The 20,814-nt window shown below is 33.4% G+C and overlaps 1 protein-coding gene across 2 annotated transcripts in view; it reads left to right on the top strand.

Moving 5' to 3' along the window:
• LOC145258327 (unconventional myosin-XV-like) overlaps positions 1–20,814 on the top strand; it is a 597,738-nt gene that overhangs the window by 466,454 nt on the left and 110,470 nt on the right. For both annotated transcript variants that reach the window (XM_080116477.1, XM_080116478.1), the window contains exons 37-39: positions 1,607–1,767; positions 5,353–5,488; positions 12,840–12,961. In XM_080116477.1, the coding sequence (XP_079972603.1) occupies positions 1,607–1,767; positions 5,353–5,488; positions 12,840–12,961 (419 nt within the window). The remainder of the gene's footprint in view (positions 1–1,606; positions 1,768–5,352; positions 5,489–12,839; positions 12,962–20,814) is intronic.

The following is a 20,814-nucleotide window of genomic DNA, read 5'->3' as shown; positions in this document are numbered from 1 at the left end:
AGTTGGGTCATGTGTTATGCTGGTCCATGTTTGGTCATGTGTTATGCTGGTCCATGTTTGGTCATGTGTTATGCTGGTCCGTGTTTGGTCATGTGTTATGCTGGTCCATGTTTGGTCATGCGTTATGCTGGTCCATGTTTGGTCATGCGTTATGCTGATCCATGTGTGGTCATGCGTTATGCTGGTCCATGTTTGGTCATGTGTTATGCTGGTCCATGTTTGGTCATGTGTTATGCTGGTCCATGCTTGGTCATGTGTTATGCTGGTCCATGTTTGGTCATGTGTTATGCTGGTCCATGTTTGGTCATGTGTTATGCTGGTCCATGTTTGGTCATGAGTTATGCTGGTCCATGTTTGGTCATGAGTCACGCTGGTCCATGTTTGGTCATGAGTTATGCTGGTCCATGTTTGGTCATGAGTTATGCTGGTCCATGTTTGGTCATGTGTTATGCTGGTCCATGTTTGGTCATGTGTTATGCTGGTCCATGTTTGGTCATGTGTTATGCTGGTCCATGTTTGGTCATGAGTTATGCTGGTCCATGTTTGGTCATGTGTTATGCTGGTCCGTGCTTAGTCATGTGTTATGCTGGTCCATGTTTGGTCATGTGTTATGCTGGTCCATGGTTGGTCATGTGTTATGCTGGTCCATGGTTGGTCATGTGTTATGCTGGTCCGTGTTTGGTCATGTGTTATGCTGGTCCGTGTTATGCTGGTCCGTGTTTGGTCATGTGTTATGCTGGTCCGTGTTTGGTCATGTGTTATGCTGGTCCGTGTTTGGTCATGTGTTATGCTGGTCCATGTTTGGTCATGCGTTATGCTGGTCCATGTTTGGTCATGCGTTATGCTGGTCCATGTGTGGTCATGCGTTATGCTGGTCCATGTTTGGTCATGTGTTATGCTGGTCCATGTTTGGTCATGTGTTATGCTGGTCCATGTTTGGTCATGTGTTATGCTGGTCCTTCTTTGGTCATGTGTTATGCTGGTCCTTCTTTGGTCATGTGTTATGCTGGTCCTTCTTTGGTCATGTGTTATGCTGGTCCATGTTGTGTCATGTTTTATGCTGTTCCATGTTTGGTCATGTGTTATGCTGGTCCATGTTTGGTCATGTGTTATGCTGGTCCATGTTTGGTCCTGTCTTATGCTGGTCCATGTTTAGTCATGTGTTATGGTGGTCCATGTTTGTCATTGTTACAATTTATGATTAAAGCATGGGTTTTCATCCATTCATATAATGCCAACAACAACAACCGCTTTTTTTTCATGTATAATTGTAAAAATCTATTAAAACTAGAATTTGTAGCAGAGTAATACCTCTCGAGGGTCCTAGTGTTACCAGATTGGGTTGTCTGCTGAATTTAAGTGCACCAAACATTGATGTTATTATTTATTTCCTTTCCATTTGTAAAACTCAAAACCAAAAACAACAAATTTCCCTCTGCAAAACAACCAACTCAAACACCGTGAATAAATATTTGAAGATATAAAGAACTTGGAGCATAAAACGTTTTTCAAAAAATCGCTAGATTCGGCAAAAAGGATCGTACCATAAAACAAGAACAACCAATTTCCGTATTTAATATTTGATTTTTTTGCGTTTGTTTTTCAGCTTCAACTTCGAATAATATTGTCGAAGAACTGGCACCAAAGCCAAAACAGCTCATTGATTATTCAGAATTTGAAGGAATGAAGACAAAACTTTTCCAAATAAAGCGGGAACTCTTCCTTACCTACCAGGATGTTCCATGGACTCTACGTTTACGAAAAGAGGTAAGGGGAGGAGGTGGAATGTAGTTGCATTTAGATTTATACATTTTTACGGTCACATGCAATTTTTTAGGTGTTGGTTCTAGAATTATCAAAGTGATCTCCTTTGCATCATACTGGCCAATGGATAATGCAGTCTTCTGTCTGAAGTCAAATGTATAATTCAACCCATGTGGGGAATTAGGAACAAGATATCTTTGGCATTCTTCATTATAGCTCGAAAATGAATAAACAAAATAAACACTGTGTCTAGAACTCGCTGAAGAAGGCCGTAGTTAGCCGACATATTTGATTTATATTGTTTTGATTTATTGAAAAAATATCATAAACATCTAACATTGAATTTTTAATGGTTTTAAAAACATGTCTGTGTATATATATATATATATATATATATATATATATATACTTAATGTGATTATATATATATATATATATATATACTTAATGTGATTATATATATATATATATATATACTTAATGTGATTATATATATATATATATATATATATATATATACTTAATGTGATTATATATATATACTTAATGTGATTATATATATATATATATATATATATATATATATATATACATACACACACACATTCATATATATACACATTCATTTAATCACATGAATTAATATACGAAAGTATAAATTTATGTTTAAACTTTAAGTATTTACTTCAACAGTGCTCAATACGTAGGTAGAGCTAGGTAATAAGTTATAAAATATATACTCCTATAAATTTGTTTCTTTTTTTTGTGTGTGTATTGATATTCATATTAAAAATCCTTTTAACTATTTCTTTAAAAAGAAAATACAAATTTAGATAAACGGGTCGTGTAATTGCATTCATCTGCAAAAGATCTAGCTAATTTGTATATTCTTTTACACATTTGTTTTAATTAATTCCCTACTAGTTTTTTCTTTTTTTTTTTTTTCGATTTTCTTATGGGATGATCATCAGTAATTAACTATTACATGTAATTATATTCATGCAGATATTCTACATGGTTTATACTTGCGTAATATTTGACACTGCAAAAGCATGTGGACCTGATCTCATCCTGGCTGTGCTATTAAAAAAAGTGCACCGCCGAAGTAGCTCCAGTTCTCTCCAAACTTTACAACAAATGCCTTAATGAATCTTGCTTTCCTGCCTGCTGGAAAACTGCTTCTGTGGTACCAGTTTTCGAGAATTCTGGCGAAAGAACTGACCCAGTAAATTATCGCCCCATTAGCCTCCTCCCACTTTTCACCAAAATATTTGAAACAATAATTAACCATGCTCTAGTCCATTACCTTACAGATGCTAAACTTCTGACTGACCAACAATATGGATTTAGGCAAGCCCATTCCACAGCAGGCATCCTAACTGTAATCTCAGAACGTATATACCAGTCACTGGACAAAGCAGAGGAGGGTAGAGTGGTAGCTCAAGATATATCTAAGGCTTTGACAGGATATGGCATTAAGGGTCTTACGAAAATCAGATCATACGGCATCACTGGAAGAATACATAACATAATTAGATCCTTCTTAGAGAAGAGAAAAATCCAGGTTGTCGTTGACGGTCGTACATCTAAACAGTGTGATATAAATGCAGGAGTGCCTCAGGGGTCTATTCTTGGACCTCTATTATTCCTAATATTCATAAATGACCTCCGTGACAAAATTGTTTGTGAGATGGGTATGTATGCTGACGACACCACGCTCTATAAGATACAACAGGAAAACAAATGAACACATATCTAAAGAAATAGCAGAAACATTAGAAGAAGACATCCGATCCATAGTGGAATGGGGACAAAAATGGATGGTCACCTTCAATGCTGCGAAAACTAAACTTGTTTCCTTCAATAATTACAAGAAACCTTCCCTACCACCAATAGCAATGGCCAAAGATTCTTTATCTGAAAGTACATCTTTTAAACTCCTCGGCCTAACGTTCACAAGAAACATGAGTTGGAATAATTACATTGAGAACATTGCCAGGACCACTGTGAAGAAGGTGGGTTCTCTCTAGCGTGCTAGAAAGCTATTAACGTCTGAAAGTATCCTATACCTCTATAAGGCCACCATTCGCCCATGTATGGAGTATTGTTGTCATTTTTGGGCTGGTGCATCTGCCACTAGTCTCTCCCTCCTAGACAAGGTTCAAAAGAAAGTTGCCAATTTGATAGGTCCTGAACTGTCAGGTAAACTTCAGCCTCTGTCACATCGACGAAACGTTGCATCCCTCTGCCTGTTCTACGAGTACTTTAATGGTGAATGCTCTGACGAACTGCAAGCACTTGTGCCCCCTCGACATAAATACACCCGACAAGCAGCTAAATCCCACCCCTCCACAGTTGAGATCCCTAGATGCAAGAGAGCCTTCTACTCCAGTAGTTTCTTCCCCAGAACAGTTAGACTTTTGGAATTCCCTTCCAGGTCCCTGCTTCCCCAACTGTACTGACATGCAGAAGTTCAAGTGCAACATGAACCGACATCTTGCTGCCCAACTTCCTACACAGTACCCCTGATGCTTATGTCCCTGATAGTAGCCCCCTACAACAAAGTGGCAATGTGCCTTGTTTGGGGTGAAAATGTAATTAAGAAAACCAAAACTTTAAATATAATTTCTGTAATAATTATTTAAATATTTCAACATATAATCTTGTGGGCAAAATCCAGCTTCCCAATAAGGGGCACTCTGGATAGGAACAAAAATAATCTCAGCCTTGAAAGATATCTCCTCCATTGACCGAGCACAGAAAAGGTGAAGTCTAGCATCAGAACATATACTACACTGTGATCTTGTCTCGAAGGTCAAGAAATGTTTGTGTTTTATGTTTCTTTAATTGTTTGTTCCCTGAATTCATAATTCAGTTTTATCAGTATTAGATTGTATATTGCTTTAAAATTACATAATTTTACGTAAATAATATTTATATTTTATATTGAATAATGTTCAGTTTCATTATTAATCGAATTGGGTTCCTTTATTTTATTTTTTTACGTGCTTTAAATCTCTTTTCAAAAATGCCGTCATATATTATCGACAGTGACAGTTTGACAGATCTTACCTACATTGCCTGAGGGTATTTTTCAGTTAACGGGCCTCCTATATCTCGGTGGAAGAGGAGGGGGTGTTATTTCTTCTGTGACGACACATTAACAAAGGTCTTATTACGCCATAATGCATATATTTGCTTTCACTTTTTTTATGAAAAAATAATCGTTAATATTTTTTTCCTTTTTATTCAATTTTTGGTTATGATAAACTGTAAAACTGAACCAGCATTCAAAAAAATTGAATAGAAAGCAATTTTTATCAGGTTGGAGGAGTCGGGGTTTTTTTGTTTTTTTTTTACAAGGGAGTCACCACTTATACAGGGCCTGAAGGCCACTCGAGGATAAGGGTTAGTGAATGTAAGGTGGTAGTTTAGTGATCGTTAATGGTAAAGATTGAGTAGAATTTGGATTATTATTAAGAGAACGGCTCAACATCAATTTGTTTATATTGGACTTGAATTTCAACTTCCAACTTTTGTTTGCATGCCTTCTAAAAAAATGTTAACAAGTGTGATTTTTCTTTCCAGGTTTTTTCCCCCAAGGAAAAGCTGGAATACACTGCCATCCTCGATTTGGTCTTCTGTCAAGTGGTCCGCGATGTCTATAATCCGGGCTGCATTCGGATGACAAAGGAAGAACGCTTTAAGATGCGTGATCTTTTGGGTAAGGAATTTGACGAGAGTCCATTTTGATTTGCATATCGGTAAATTCTTTGGTGATTCTTATTTTTTTTAATAGTCCGATTTTGGGGGGTTTTATTCTGGTAATCGCAAGATCTTGGAATGCTTCTTTTTTTATGAGGGAGTCACCACTTATCAAGGCCTGAAGGCCACTCGAGGATAAGGGTTAATGAGTGTAAGGAGATTATCATGATTACAACGTAGTAATCATTAGGGGTTGAAATTGGATAGAATAGAGAGGCAGCTGCATATGTAATTGTGAGGCAAGGGTTGCGCAATCCCAACCACATTTCTCCTGAATCTTCACTGCTGGAGTCCAGTGGCAAGGAGAAGTTCAGGGTGACTGGAGGCAATGCCGAGATAAGCGGAGAGCACATACAGCACCTGAAAGCCGCAAATGGTCACCCATTTAGTACTGACCAGGTTAAACGTTGCTTAACTTTAGTGATTCAACGGAAACCGGTGTGTCTACGTGATTATGCCTTATGCCAGTAATATTATGTAGTAATTGTCAGTGGTGGATGTTGCCTAGAATTAGATTATTTAAGAGGACATTTTAACATGAACTTGTTTATATTGGACTTGAAAACAGCTATATTGTAATCAACTGGAAAGCAGGTCATTGGAACAGAGTTTTTAGGTAAGTAGCTTTGTTCATGGAGTTTGCGTTTAGATTGAGGTACAGATAGTATGGGGGAATTGTTGATAGTGGTTGTAGCTAGATAAGTGTTTTTGTGGAAGTTTGATCGGAGAGAACCATAGATTGAAACTCAGACGTGCACTTGGAATGAAAATAATGATAAAGCAGAGACAGGCTCGCAACGTCTCTTCTGTGGGAAAGAGGTTGCAAGGAAGAGAAAAAGGCATTTCCTACCAGGTTTCAAAGCTGGTCTTGAACTCTGTTAAGGCAGGATAGAGTGCTCTGAAGAACTTCGGCCAAAATGCGGCAACAGTACTCCATTTTAGGACATATTTGGTTCCTATACACAGGTAGAGGATTGCGTCAGGAGTAAGATACGCGTCAGGAGTAAGATGACGCAACCATTTTTCTGATAACCATCGCAACAGATTTATGTAGGGTCTCCATTTCAGATCAGAAGTGAAAGTCAGACCCAGAAGTTTGTCAAAGCAGGGAGCTTCTTTGAGACAAGAGCCATTCATATCGATTGGAACCAAGTAGGGATCAGAGTATTTATGGGTTAAAAGTTAAAAGCGTGGTTTTTGATACTTTAAAATTAACCAACCACCGTTTGGCTCATTGCACCACATGCTCAAGATTGAAGAGAGAGACTTGAATAAATCTTGGTCATTGCCATGGATGGTAGTGTCGTCTGCATATATGTCAATGAATGAACTTAAAATGTATAAGGAATGAAATACCTCCTGAAACGGTAAAATGGCGCAACCATTTTTCCAGTAACGTTGGCAATGGACCCAAAAACTTGTCAAAACAGGCAGTTTCTTTGAGATGAAAGCCATTCATATCAAATTCACCTCAAAGTACATTGCCATCGAAATGCACTGTGAATTAGGAGCATTTTAAGTGGAGAGTTGTGCAACAAGATATCTCCTCATTACATTTGTGGCAACATAATCATGAAGTGATTCCCTCCAAATGCTAAAAAGCAAATGCCTCTAATTCCTAAACTCATTCTTTTTCTGTTTTATTGAAATTCACTTTCCTCCTCACTCCCAAAGCAAGGAAGTTTTCACATGAATGTGTTCACACAAAATATTTTCCTACTAATGAAAATTACTTTGAGATCCGAATGTCACATTTTGAGACTATGCACGCACACTCACGCAGGGCGGTCTCCAGGCTAAAGGTACCAACTGATGAGGTAGACCTGTGAAAACTGACGTCGCCGGAGGTGAATAAGTCAAAGAGGTTGATCTCACAGATGCTGGAGTTAAACACCTGCGAGAGAACATGTCGATATAAACAAATGCGGCAGAAGAGAAGCGAGTCAATCAGAAAGCGATGGTCATCACAAGTCGTTGCTGAAATTCGACCACTTCCTGCTTTCTGCCCCCCTTCTGTCCACTTATTGAAGTGTGCAACACAAAGTGAGAAAAAAAAAAAAAAAACTTTTTTTTTTTTCTAACGATTTTGTCGTTGTGAGTTTTTTTTCTTGGCTGATGAGAAACTATTATTTGTTCAACCCAGCTACATCACACAAAAGGTAACACATACATGTGAAAGTAGTAAGTTGATATGAATTGAGAAACTCCCATGAAGAAAACCATCAAAAACTAGACACATGGAGACAACACCAGTCAGTTACACCTGAAGGCACCCAAGAATGTCGCTTTACACCACTCCCTCGGCCCAAAAGGCACGAGGGAGGTAGGTCACAAAAGAATGGGACTCGATGATTCACATACCAACTAGTGTTGGGACGATTAATTGGAACCAGGAATCTGAAAAATCGGAACTTTTGGGGAATCGGTATCAGAATTGGAAAATGTTTTTCCGATCTTACGATGTCAAAAACGATTCTTTTAATTTCCTTTTTTATTTGCATTTTGTTTAAAATAAAAAGTTCCATTGTTGGTAATAATAATAAAAATAAATATTTATTGATTTTAAACGAACAGTAAAACTAAAATCTATAGAATATCACACAGAAATGTTTGTTTTATGTTTAAGAAAAGATCTGCACATTTAACGTGTTTTTTTTTTTGTTTTTTTTTTTGTTTTTTTTTTTTAATCGTAAAAAAATAACAACTCTAGAGTTAAATATTTAGAGATTTATAAAGAATCGGAATCGGTAATTGTATCAGAATCGGGAATTTAGTATGGAATCAGTAAGTGTATCGGAATCGGGACAAATATTGGAATCGTCCCATCACTAATACCAACTTCCTTCATCTCGCGCACACATTTTTACACACTAGCAAAAATCAGAGCAAAAGAAACAAACTAAACTGCTACTCACAGCCATACACGCACTAAGAAGAACAAAGAGAAACCAGCGCACACTCATACGCAATGCCAAGCTGTACATTTAAATTTTGGCATGTTGGTCGGAGCAGGGATGGAATTGTAAAAATGCAGCGGTTCAAGGAAAGAAACTATCAGAGTAGGAAGATTTCTGGCATCAAGTGACCTCTACGGGTCTAACGTAATACACAGTACACATGCAGCAACATGTAGACACCCAGTACCCAATACGTTGTAGACTTTGTCGCAAAGGAGACAAAAAATAGAAAAGAACTCCAACTTGCTGTTTCAGATTTTAAAAATAAATAAATATGTCCCATAAAAAATAGCGCGATCTATTCATATATATATATATATATATATGAATCACAAAAAGAGCTTATAGCTTTTTTAAAAAATGCTTAGGTAGTGGGGGGGGGAATAACAGCGTTTGGAAGTTTTAATATCGCTAAAAAAAAACGCCAACAACAAATCTTATATATATATATATATATATATATATATATATATATATATATACACCATAAGTAGAAATAAAAACTGCAAGTCAGAAATTTACGTGTACAAATTTATTTTCGACAGAATACCTCCAATACAAAAGGGGTGATGAATCATCCTTATTCCGCAGAGTTGCAAAGAATGTAATGTTCTTCTCGTCAGAAGATAGAAAATGGTTAGCAGAATATATATATATATATATATATATATATATATATATATATATATATATATATATAGTGCGGAGCTAGAATCTGCTGGTTTTAGCACTTTCTGAAACTACATTTTATGATGATGATTATAAAATGTATAATTATGCTTCTGAAATAATGTTTGTGTAACATTTTTTTTTTTTTTATAGAAATATTCCTATAAAATTTGTCAGGGGGTATAAACAAACAAGAAAGAGAGGAAAAAGAAAAATTCCAAACTGGACTGGTTGAATCCAAGATATTTTATTTTATTTTATAAATATCATGGATCGAAAAATGTATATATCCGTTTTGGAGTTTTAAAACAATTGGAAAAAGATGCTGGTAAATATTTGAAGGAAATTAACCCAAAGTGGCCGCCATTTTTTTTTTATTTTTTTTTTTTTTTATTCAAACTACTACTGGAAGCGAAGAGCTTAGTGTGTGAGAGAATTTAGTTCTGACTTTTGTGTTTATTCCTGTTTTCTCTGACAATGGATCTAATTTTAAAGTTTAACAGATTTGGGGTTTATTGGATGTATTCTGTCGAAAAATAAATTTTTGCATGTAAATTTCTGATTTACAGGTTTTTTTTATACTAATGGTATTAAGCTCTACTTCTCACTGTCGTATCGAACTTTTTTTTTACTTTGGATAATATTGGGATAAAAACTATTATTAATACGTTTATTGGACTGAAGCTTACTGTTGCATTTGCCTAGTAAACTAAATATTAATTTTATATATATATATATATATATATATATATATATATATATATATATATATATAGCGATTAAGCTACACTGAATATTCTGCGTTTCATCCAACTATAGGATTCGTCAGGCGTATTGAGCACTTTTGAAGTAAATACTTAAAGTTTACGCATAAATCTATACTTTCGTATATTAAATTTATGTGAATAAATGAAGTAGTTATATATATATTATGAAGAAAAAAATTTCAAAAATAAGAGAGTATTATTTATATTTTTATTTACAAAAAGTTTGGATGAGATAAGTAAATATATATATATACATATCTCATCTAAACTTTCTGTAAATAAAAATATAAATAATACGCTCTTATTTTCGAAATTTTTTCCTTATAATAGAGCCTTCTGCTGGAATCCGTTTTTCCAAAAAAAGTATAACTAAGTATATATAGAGAGAGAGAGTGAGAGAGATAGAAAGAGAGATAGATAAAAAAAATAAAGTGCAGTAAGTTCATCAAAGTACTTGTAAAACGGGCACAAGGATGCAACATTGCGGCGAGAAGACAGAGGTTGAAGCTTGGCTAGATACTGTAGGTGTATCAGAATTTTTGTAGAAATTTTTGACACCCCTAACACGAAACTGCGAATAAAATGTAAAAAAACTCGTAATTTATCCTTTAAAAGTGGGTTGTTTATATTCTTTATGGATTATACTTCCAAAATAAACTATTAAAGTTGTATAAAAAGTAATAGAAATATTATTTTTTTTTATTAAAAAAAAAAACAGTAATGAAATTAATTGAATTTTACGAGCTCAGTATTTTTCAATTTTTAAAATTTAAAAATCTATCAAAATTTTTCTATTGATTCTATTTTTACGATATTTTCAAGGTCAATGTGAAATTTTATGCTCTTTTCAATAAACTGAATATAATATTTTAGACAAACGTTTTTTTTTAATTCACGCCCCCTCCACCCCAATTTGAAATGTCTATTAAAAAGTAAATAATTAATTTACTCACCAAAATTTTATATATCACAAATTGAAGATAAAAGATCAATAAATAATATATTCAAATTTAAAACAAAAAAGTAGTGTCTTTTTAGAAATTTACCTGTAAAATCCGAAGTTTAAAACCCTTTTTTTTTTAAACCACGTTATTTGTTCGTTTTGTTTTTTAAATGAAACCTTGGTACTTGTTCCTTTAATTGAAAAACAAAATAGGGTTTGAATTACATTTTTTGAGTAGTTATAAGCTTGGAAAGACAGGGGGTGGAATTATTCAATATTTTTCACAAAGTTTCTGACACACCTAAAGCTTGCCTGATAGTGTGGGATCTATTAGATTAGAGACGTTTTTGGACCGTGTCTAATACATAATTTTTTTTATTTTAGAAATTTGAAACATCATTAACAGTATATATTTTTAAATAAAATTATTCATTTTAAAACTAAATTTTCGGCATAAACACCATTTTCAAAGCAAAACTTCTTTTCATTTTACTGGTATTTGTTTTTTTTTTTACATGGGAGTCACTACTTATCAAGACCCAAAGGCTACTCGAGGATAAAGATTGGTGCGTGTACGGTGGTCACTAAGACAACAGTGTATTAATAGTTAGTGGTGGAAATGGCGTAGAAATGAATTACTGGGGGGGGCGCTCAGCAAGAATTTGTTTACATTGGACTTGAAGACGGCCATATTGTACTCAGCTGGAAAGCAGGCCAGTAGAATAGAGTTCCACAGGCGAGCAGTTCTAGGAAAGAAGTTTTGTTCATGGAATTTGTGTTTAGATTTAACTGTCGGAAGAGTGATGTTGTAGACCTGTGGTTATTCGTTACTAGCCTGAGTGCCCGGCGTTACCCGGATGTTTGTAGGTGTGTGTTGAGCCAAAAAAAAAAAAAAAAATGGTATTAGGCAGGCAGGCTCGAACCCATGACGCAAAGGAAAAAAGAAAGTGAAATAAAACCTAACATCTTACCCTTACTCCATGATGCGACCGGAAGTTCAGAACGTTAAAATTAGGCAAAGTCAATCCAACCGATATGATGACTTGCAAAAATGGCTCCCCTAGAAAATTGCCCAGTTGAGGGTGAAGGAATTAATGTTTGTAACCAATTTTTCGATGTTTGTCGTCCAAGACATCGAGCTTTCAAAAGGATACCAATCTCATATAAATTCATCGCCTCTGTTGAAAGTTTTAGGCAGACATACAAACATACATACATTTAAACAGACAGGTTTATATTATAGATTATCATTATCTAAATAATATTATACTTGTTTCTCCATTAGTTAGTCCGTACGTTATGCTTTGAAAAAGGCCAAATACAATTTTTGAAGGTCAAACTGCTTAAAAAATGGCCGAATTTAAGAAATTTGGCTTTAAAAGACTAATTTGGCAACCCTGGACAAGAATATGAGTGATCTTCCTTTTATGTAGCCTTGTTTTCGAATATCATTACAATAATATATGATCATTTGTGCGAGAAAGGAACTTATAGTAATTTCAATGTGCAATGGTTCTTCACCAAAGAAAGAAGTCAGTGAAACATTACATAAAAAAGGGAAAATTCAGAAGAAACAGGATAAAAAAAGAAAAATATTGTCTGCCAAGAGGTGCTAGACTGAAAGAGTAAATAAAAGATTGTTTCTTGCATTATTATCGTATTATTTGTATTGAACTATGTAGCACAATATTACTTTCTGAGTATTTATTAGTAATTATTAATTTCTCGTTTGGGTCAGTTTTATATTTAAAATACACTGAACAATATTTTAATAAAAATGTTAATGAACTCGTATTTGCTGTGTATTATTGGGTTTTCTGTCCAAAAAAACTAACTTTTTGTGCGATCTGGAAAAATTTATCAAAACATTTGTTGACTAAATATATTTCTCATTCCATGGAATGTCTATGGGTCTTGCAAGTAATGGATTATTATTATTTTTTTATTTTATTTTATTTTTTTTTTTTCAAATAGATATCCACAATATTCACAAAGGGAATTATCTAATGAAAAACCAGACGGAGAATGTAAAAAGAATTATTGTTGACACAGCCAAGGAATTTCCCACATATTTCTGCCGACTTTTCCCAGTAGCTGTAAGTAACATCGGCAAATTTTCTTTGAAAAATTTTGAAATGTTTTGTTCATTCGTTTTGTTTTACTTATTTGTGAAATAGGAATAATATATATATATATATATATATATATATATATATATATATATATATATATATATATATATATATACTATTCCTATTTATAATTTATAAGAGTATATATATATATAATTGAGAAATTTTTGAAAACTTTGAAGTGTCGAATACAATGATAAAATCATTGTTTATTGCTTTTTTTTTTTTTGTAAGTCCTATATTTCACTAATACATAGCCTCATCAGGGTCGAAAGTCCGGTTCCTGAATTTCTTTTTCTTCATTGATGAGGCTATGTATTAGCGAAATATAGGACTTACAAAAAAAAGATAAATAAATAAATAAACAATTATTTCATCATTGTATTCGACACTTCAAAGTTTTCAAAAATTTCTCAATTAAATTTTACTTTTAAAAAGTGTCTTCAAAAAGTGTGGCCATCTTTTACTTTCAATTCCGCTCGAAACTGGAACACTACACACTTGAAACCACCGGACTAACACGTAAATTCTCGTCTCTTCGCCATAACACCAAAATGAAGAAAAAGAAAAAGAAATTCATGAACCGGACTTTCCACCCTGATGAGGCTACGTATTAACGAAATATAGGACTTACAAAAAATAAATAAATAAATAAATAAACAATTATTTTATCATTGTATTCGACACTTCAAAGTTTTCAAAAATTTCTCAATTAAATCTTACTTTTAAAAAGTGTCTTCAAAAAGTGTGGCCATCTTTTACTTTCAATCCCGCTCGAAACTGGAACACTACACACTTGAAACCACCGGACCAACACGTAAATTCTCGTCTCTTCGCCATAACACCAAAATAAAGAAAAAGAAATTCACGAACCGGACTTTCCACCCTGATGAGGCTATGTATTAGTGAAATATAGGACTTACAAAATAAAAAAGCAATAAACAATGATTTTATCATTATATTCGACACTTCAAAGTTTTCAAAAATTTCTCAATTAAATTTTACTTTTAAAAAGTGTCTTCAAAAAGTGTGACCATCTTTCACTATATATATATATATATATATATATATATATATATCTTATAAAAAAATTTTTGTATGTTATATATTCATATTAAAAACCCTTTTTCTATTTATTTAAAAATAGACTTTGTGGCTTGGTGGGGGATGCCCTTTTCTCTACCCTCTTTCCCATTAAAGAGACGTAGCGAGCCTGTCGTTGTTCTATCGTTATTTCCATGGCAAGTGCTCGTCTGAGCTCCATTCTCTGGTCCCCCCTCGCCAATCTTTTTTAAAAAACACTCGACTAGCTGAAACCACCGTCAATAATTTTCCCCACTCCTTATCTGTGCCTAAATTAAAACGTAGATACCACGAACAAAGCTACTTTCTTAGAACTGCACGCCTGTGGAACTCTGTTCCGCTTGCCTGTTTCCCTCCCGACTTCAATCTGGATGTCTTCAAGTCCAACACAAACAAATTCCTGATGAACCGCCCCTCCCCCCTAAGTAATGACACCTTATCAATTCTCCAATACTATTGCTACACACAATAACCCTTATCCCCGAGTGGCTATTGAGCCTTGATAAGTGGTGAACTCCATGTAAAAAAAAAAGAAAATACAACTTTATTATATACAGGTTGTTGATTTTAATTAATTCCCTATTAGTTTTTTTTTTGGCTTTCTTGTAGGATGATCATCTTTAATTAACTTCATATATAGGGTATTCAAACCCATGCGAAACTTTATATTTTCGTTTTAGCCGAGGAAAATCGGTGCTAAGGTGTGAAAATTAAAGAAATGGAATTTGCCCGGTGAACGTCGAATGATAGCATTATGAATATGCTTGCTATTGGTTCATGTTTTAATTTTTAGCCTTGCAGTAAACATGTCTTCGCAGCTAAGGCATTAACGTGAAAGGAAAAAGTAAATCGTAAGCTAAACGCTTTGGTTTCGATTCTCGGTAGTGGTGCACATGTCATTTTTTTTTTTTTTTTAAATCATTACTATATATCGGGTCCAATATAATAAATACGACATCTGCATTAATCAAAATATCATATTTAAGCATATTTTATGACCAGGTAATGCCGGGCAGCCTGCTAGTATATATATATATATATATACTAGCAAAAGTACCCGTCATTGACTGGGTTCAAAAACAGCCTACAGAAAATGGACTCTGATTTATGAAAGTATGATAGGTTATGAAAAGGAAGGGTTGTAAAGAGATAGCTTCGAATTTGGGGGTATCAAAACCAAAGCAAAATATGATGAAAGTAAAAATAAAATAGATAAACCCCAAAATTTATCATACCATACCTGTTCACACTGAAACACTTATCACAATATTCTGTGGATCTATACTAAAAAACCTTGTTAAACTTTGTGACATATTTCCATTCTATGGAGGCCAGGCACGAACGAACACCCCATAATTTTATTATACCATATTTCTTCAAACTGAAACATAATTATCAAAATATACTTACGCAGATAGATATGAGAAGTTTTTATTAAAGTTTGTGCCTATTTCCATTCTATGGAGGCCAGGCGCGAACGCAGACCGTACAATTTTATTATACCATCCCTATTTAAGTTAAAACATACTTATCAAAGTATTCTTATGTACATCTATATCAAAAACCCTTGTAAACTTTTTTTTTTAATTTTTTAATTTTTTATTTCCATACTTTGTGGACCAGGCGCGTACGCAGACCCCACAATTTTAATGAATCATCATTATGCCAGATCAAACATACTCATTCCTGTGTCTAGATACATCTTCTATCTATATATGTGATCAGTTTTCTATAATAGCCAACCATATAGGAGCCTATTCGTGACCAGACACACACACAGACGTTCAGCTTTATATTATAGATATACAGGAACTGGACAAAATAATGGAAACACTTTGTGAATTATGTATCAATTTATTGGCAGAAAAGGTCTTGCACCAGCACATTCTTTCCTCTCAAAGGGTTTGTAGACATGAGTATGAGTTTGGAAGCTCCTTCAACATGAGTTTGACTTAAAAAGACTGCAGCCAATGTTAAAATATGGATGTTTCTTGGTTATGGTATGGGGTGCAATTTGGAGTGATGGTTGCTCAGACATGCTGGAGTGTGAAGGAAACATCAATTCTGCTAAATATGTTTCAATATTATATGAAGGACTCCTACCAATATTCTCAAGTGGTAAAATGAACCAAGTTAACTCCTTATTTATGATGATATTCATGATGGAGCTCCTTGTCACTCTGCTAGAGCAATGCAACATTGGTTGAGCCAAAATGGGATTAATAAACTTCCATGGCCAAGTCAATCCCGTATATGAACCCAATTGAAAATCTTTGCCATCTCCTACGTCTGAGCTTATAACATTATTGCATCGGACATGGCAAGACATTTCTGAAGATGATATTCATCAACTGATCAATGCCATGCCTAGAAGGATCCTAGCATTAAAAACAGCAAAACGAATGTCAACCAAGTATTAATTCTTAAATTTATGATCATTTATTGTTTCATTTTGTTCTATAAATTATGTTTATTGAAATAAACTGTTTCTACGGGTGTCTCTTCTTTTCTGTCATGTCTCTCTCTCTCTCTCTCTCTCTCTCTCTCTCTATATATATATATATATATATATATATATATATATATATGTGTGTGTGTTTTCTGTTTCACCCTCTCAACCTCACTACTCTTCTTCTTGTTATTTTCTTCATCTTTTTCAACCTTTTCCTCTTCCCCTCCTTCTACCCCACCTACTGCTTTTTTCCTATCCCCCCCCTTTCTAAGCTATATCTCCAGATTATAGTAAGTTTGTTTTATTAAGAAGAAATGATTTGCTGAAATATTATCCCCCTTACCTGTGCAACGTAAAATATTCCCCTGTAAATTTTTTTTTTCTATCAGAGAGAAAAGCTATTTTTAAGATCGAACTTTTTTCAATTTTTAATACTTATCGGGTGAATTTCTGTACAAAACATATCTAAGAACACTGCCAGACATATAAATTAGCTTTGTGTGAAATTTGCAAAAGATAGGCTCAGCCGTTTCGGAACCTATGAAGAAGGAACTCACACACATACAAAATGACTTATATAATAGTAGATTATATATATATATCTATATTTTTATAAAGTAATAGGGTTCGTGTGTTTCTGTCTGTGTGTACAGCTCTCCACCATCAACGAAATATAAAGGAGGTAAGAGGGTAGATCTCTCCTGGTAGAGAAACATTAGAACCCATTTTAGGATGTTTCTGTTATAGGAGACATAAGAATCTATGCATAATTTCTTTATATACTATTCTCCAAACCACCCCCATATAGCATCAAAAAGATTTGTGTTTTTCCGAAAACATGACAGTAACATTTTCGTAATTGTTCAATTTTTAAAACACCTGTTAATTTATGCAAAATTCACCACTTGTTTCCATTCTTTTATCCAACCACTGTGTATATATATATATATATATATATATATATATATATATATATATATATATACTAGCATGGGTGCCCGGCGTTGCCCGGGTGTTTGGAGGTGTATGCTGAGCAAAAAAAAGGGGGTAATTTTTTAAACTTTGACCCCTATTATGACCCCTGAAAATTTATTGTTTTGGGCTCAAATTAAGTTATTAAGTTAGATCCATGTCCACGGAAGCTGTATCTAAAATTTCAAGTGTGTAGACCCAAAATTGTCGGAGAAGTTTGGTAGAGTTCTCAAAGCTCAAATCGTTGAACTTTGACCCCTTAATCGCCAAATTTCTGGCTAAAAACCGATCACATAGATTTTTACAAATCTCAGTACCCTGTATATCAAATTTCGAGTCTGTAGACTAAAAATTGACAGTTATTTCGTAGGGAAATGTACACAGACACACACACACACACACACACACACACACACACACACACACTTTCAATTTTTTAGATATATAGATTTAAAATTTGAGTCTGACAGAATGACATAATTATATTGCAAACCGATATATTAAACAAACGAACTCCAAAGAGACAAATGAACACATAAGTAAAAACAATTTGTATTAGAAAACATTTATTATTCCACGTCTTTTTTTACAGACCTGACGACTGAGGTTCGCTCTTAATAAAAATTGTTTTTTATAGTCTTAATTTTGACTTCCTTTTTCATAAAAAGCTAAAAAAAAATCAAGAAAGAAAAAAAATTTAATTTTATTTTTTCATTAATTTCTTTCTGTGCAAAGCAATTCTTTCAAACTTACTCTGTTTCCAAAATGTTTTTATTTTATTCCCCTCCCCCTTCATTCATTTTCCTCCGCATCCTGGCAAGTATTAAAATAAACCATTTATAATATTTATTTATGGATTTATTTACTTATCATTTCTTTTCTATCGGTAAATGAATTCCATTTTAAAAAAAACTGTAAAAGTCACGTTAAAGGTGATTAAGTTGGAAAGTAAGTAAAAATTTACCCTTTTTACTTTTATACGATTTCTGATCACTTTGAAAAAGGTGTGTGTGTGTTTTAAAAATGTTTTTTAACTGCTATAATCTCATTTATATATATATATATATATATATATATATATATATATATATATATAACAACGTGAGTATTCATATCGTGGGTTTGTATTACTGTACACATAGATTCGAAAAAATAGTCAAAAACAAATATATAAATAAATGTTATCAAAGGCAAGATAAGTTACCTTTCTACCTAACTGGATATATTTTTTGTGTTTTTATTCAATGTAATATATTTATTCAGCTCGAAAAACATACAGTGTTTACCGATGTGTTGGAAAATTCAAGATGGCGTCTCACACCCTCTTTAACACCGTAAGTTTGGGAAAAGGTGTTATAAATATAAAAAACTATACAAAATACTAATAAAAACCCGCCGAATATATGGCAACCTATGTCACGGTAACATATATTGAGCGAGTTTTTAACAGTATTTTAACAGGGCACATCGTAAAAACTGACCCATTAATTTTCCTGAAGTAAAAACTATATAGTTTTTAAACTTTTAAAACTGTACATTATAAAAAGAAAACTGTTCGAGTGATTTTTTTTTTTTTTACATGGGTGTCACCACTTATCAAGGCCCAGAGGCCACTCAAGGATAAGGGTTAATAGGTATACATTAGTCATTGTGATTTTAGCATAGTAATCAGTGGGAATTCTGTAACTTGGATTACTTGAAAAAGAAAACTGGTCGAATGATTGAAAATGAAAACAAAATAACAATGTAAATATATTGATAAGAAAAAAACAAAAACAAACGAAGTTTCCGTTTCAGGAACCCGAGTTTAATTTTATGTCGTAATCATTCAACTCGTTAGCGGTTTTATTCAGCGATTAGGGATAACCATACGACATATCTAAATACCAAAGCGATTTTTTTTTAATTTTTTTTTTTTTTATTAAAACTAAACCTGTTTAGGTTTAATGAACCAATTTTTTTAAAGCCAACACTTTAGTTATTTTGAGAGCGTGCAACTGCACCCGAAAGGTTGATTAGGAAACTCCAAATCCTTTTATGACTCGAAAAAAAAAAAGGGCTTTTTATCGGCTTAAATGATAAACTAATGTTAAATATTAGTATTTAATATAATGAGATATCAATCTACACAATTTGCCATCGATTCTGAAATAAAATGAAATCCTGACATTGTGATCAATTTTGCAGGTGTTATGTGCCAAATATTGAAATAAGAATGTTTAAATTCAATTATTGTAATTTAAGTCTTTAATTTTAAAGTCGATTTTATTTATAAAATATCTTTTTAGAAATCAATCTCAAAAACAATCTGAACAATAAATCTCTTTTGTTATGGCTAAGTTTTTGTCAAGGGTAGAAATTATAATAGACAAGTATTCATCCATGATGACATTTTACCGATTTCCTGGTTTACAGGTATTCTTGCTAAATTTCTTCGAAAGAATTGACATAAACAATACTTCAACTAAATACGTATATTTCATGCAATAATGACTTTTGTTTCTTCTGACTTTTCCTAAACTAAACATAAAACATCGGTTAGGGTTAGTTTAACATTCTGTAAAAGTACCTTCCGTTTTTTTTATTTATTTTTTTTTTGTACTTCTGCAGAGAAGGTAAAAAACCGATAAAAACTGGATATATTTTTTGTGTTTTTATTCAATTTAACATGTTTATTCAGCTCGAAAAGAATACAGTGTTTACCGATGTGTTGGAAAATTCAAAATGGCGTCTCACACATTCTTTAACACCGTAAGTTTGGGAAAAGGTGTTATAAATAAAAAACTATACAAAATACTATTAAAACCCCGCTGAATATATGTCAACCTATGTCACGGTAACATATATTGAGCGAGTTTTTAACAGTATTTTAACCGGTTTTTTATTTATTACACCTTTTTCCAAACTTACCGTGTTAAAGAGAGAATCGGCCGTCATCTTGAATTTTCCAATACATCGGTAAACACTGTATGCTTTTCGAGCTGAATAAACATGTTAAATTGAATAAAAACACGAAAAATATATCCAGTTTGGTAGAAAAGTAATTTATCTTGCCTTTGATAACATTTATTTGTTATATATTTGTTTTTTGGCAACTTATTCGAATCTATGTGTACAGTAATACAAACCCGAAATGAATTTAAGACCACGAGTGAAATGAGAAAATGAAGAAAATCACATTTACTGTGTGTGTTTACTGTTTAGTTAAGTCAGCGGGTTTGGTTGCCATAACAACGTGATGGTAGTGAACGTGTGTGTGTGCGTGTGTGCGCGTTTCGTGTAGTTTAGTTTCGTATAATAGTTTCGTATA

The sequence above is a fragment of the Euprymna scolopes genome, chromosome 33 (assembly GCF_053919585.1).
Source record: "Euprymna scolopes isolate OS-2025 chromosome 33, ASM5391958v1, whole genome shotgun sequence".
Classification (NCBI taxonomy): Eukaryota; Metazoa; Mollusca; class Cephalopoda; order Sepiida; family Sepiolidae; genus Euprymna; species Euprymna scolopes.
Note: the sequence above shows the minus strand (reverse complement) of the source record. Positions and strands in the feature narration are given on the sequence as shown.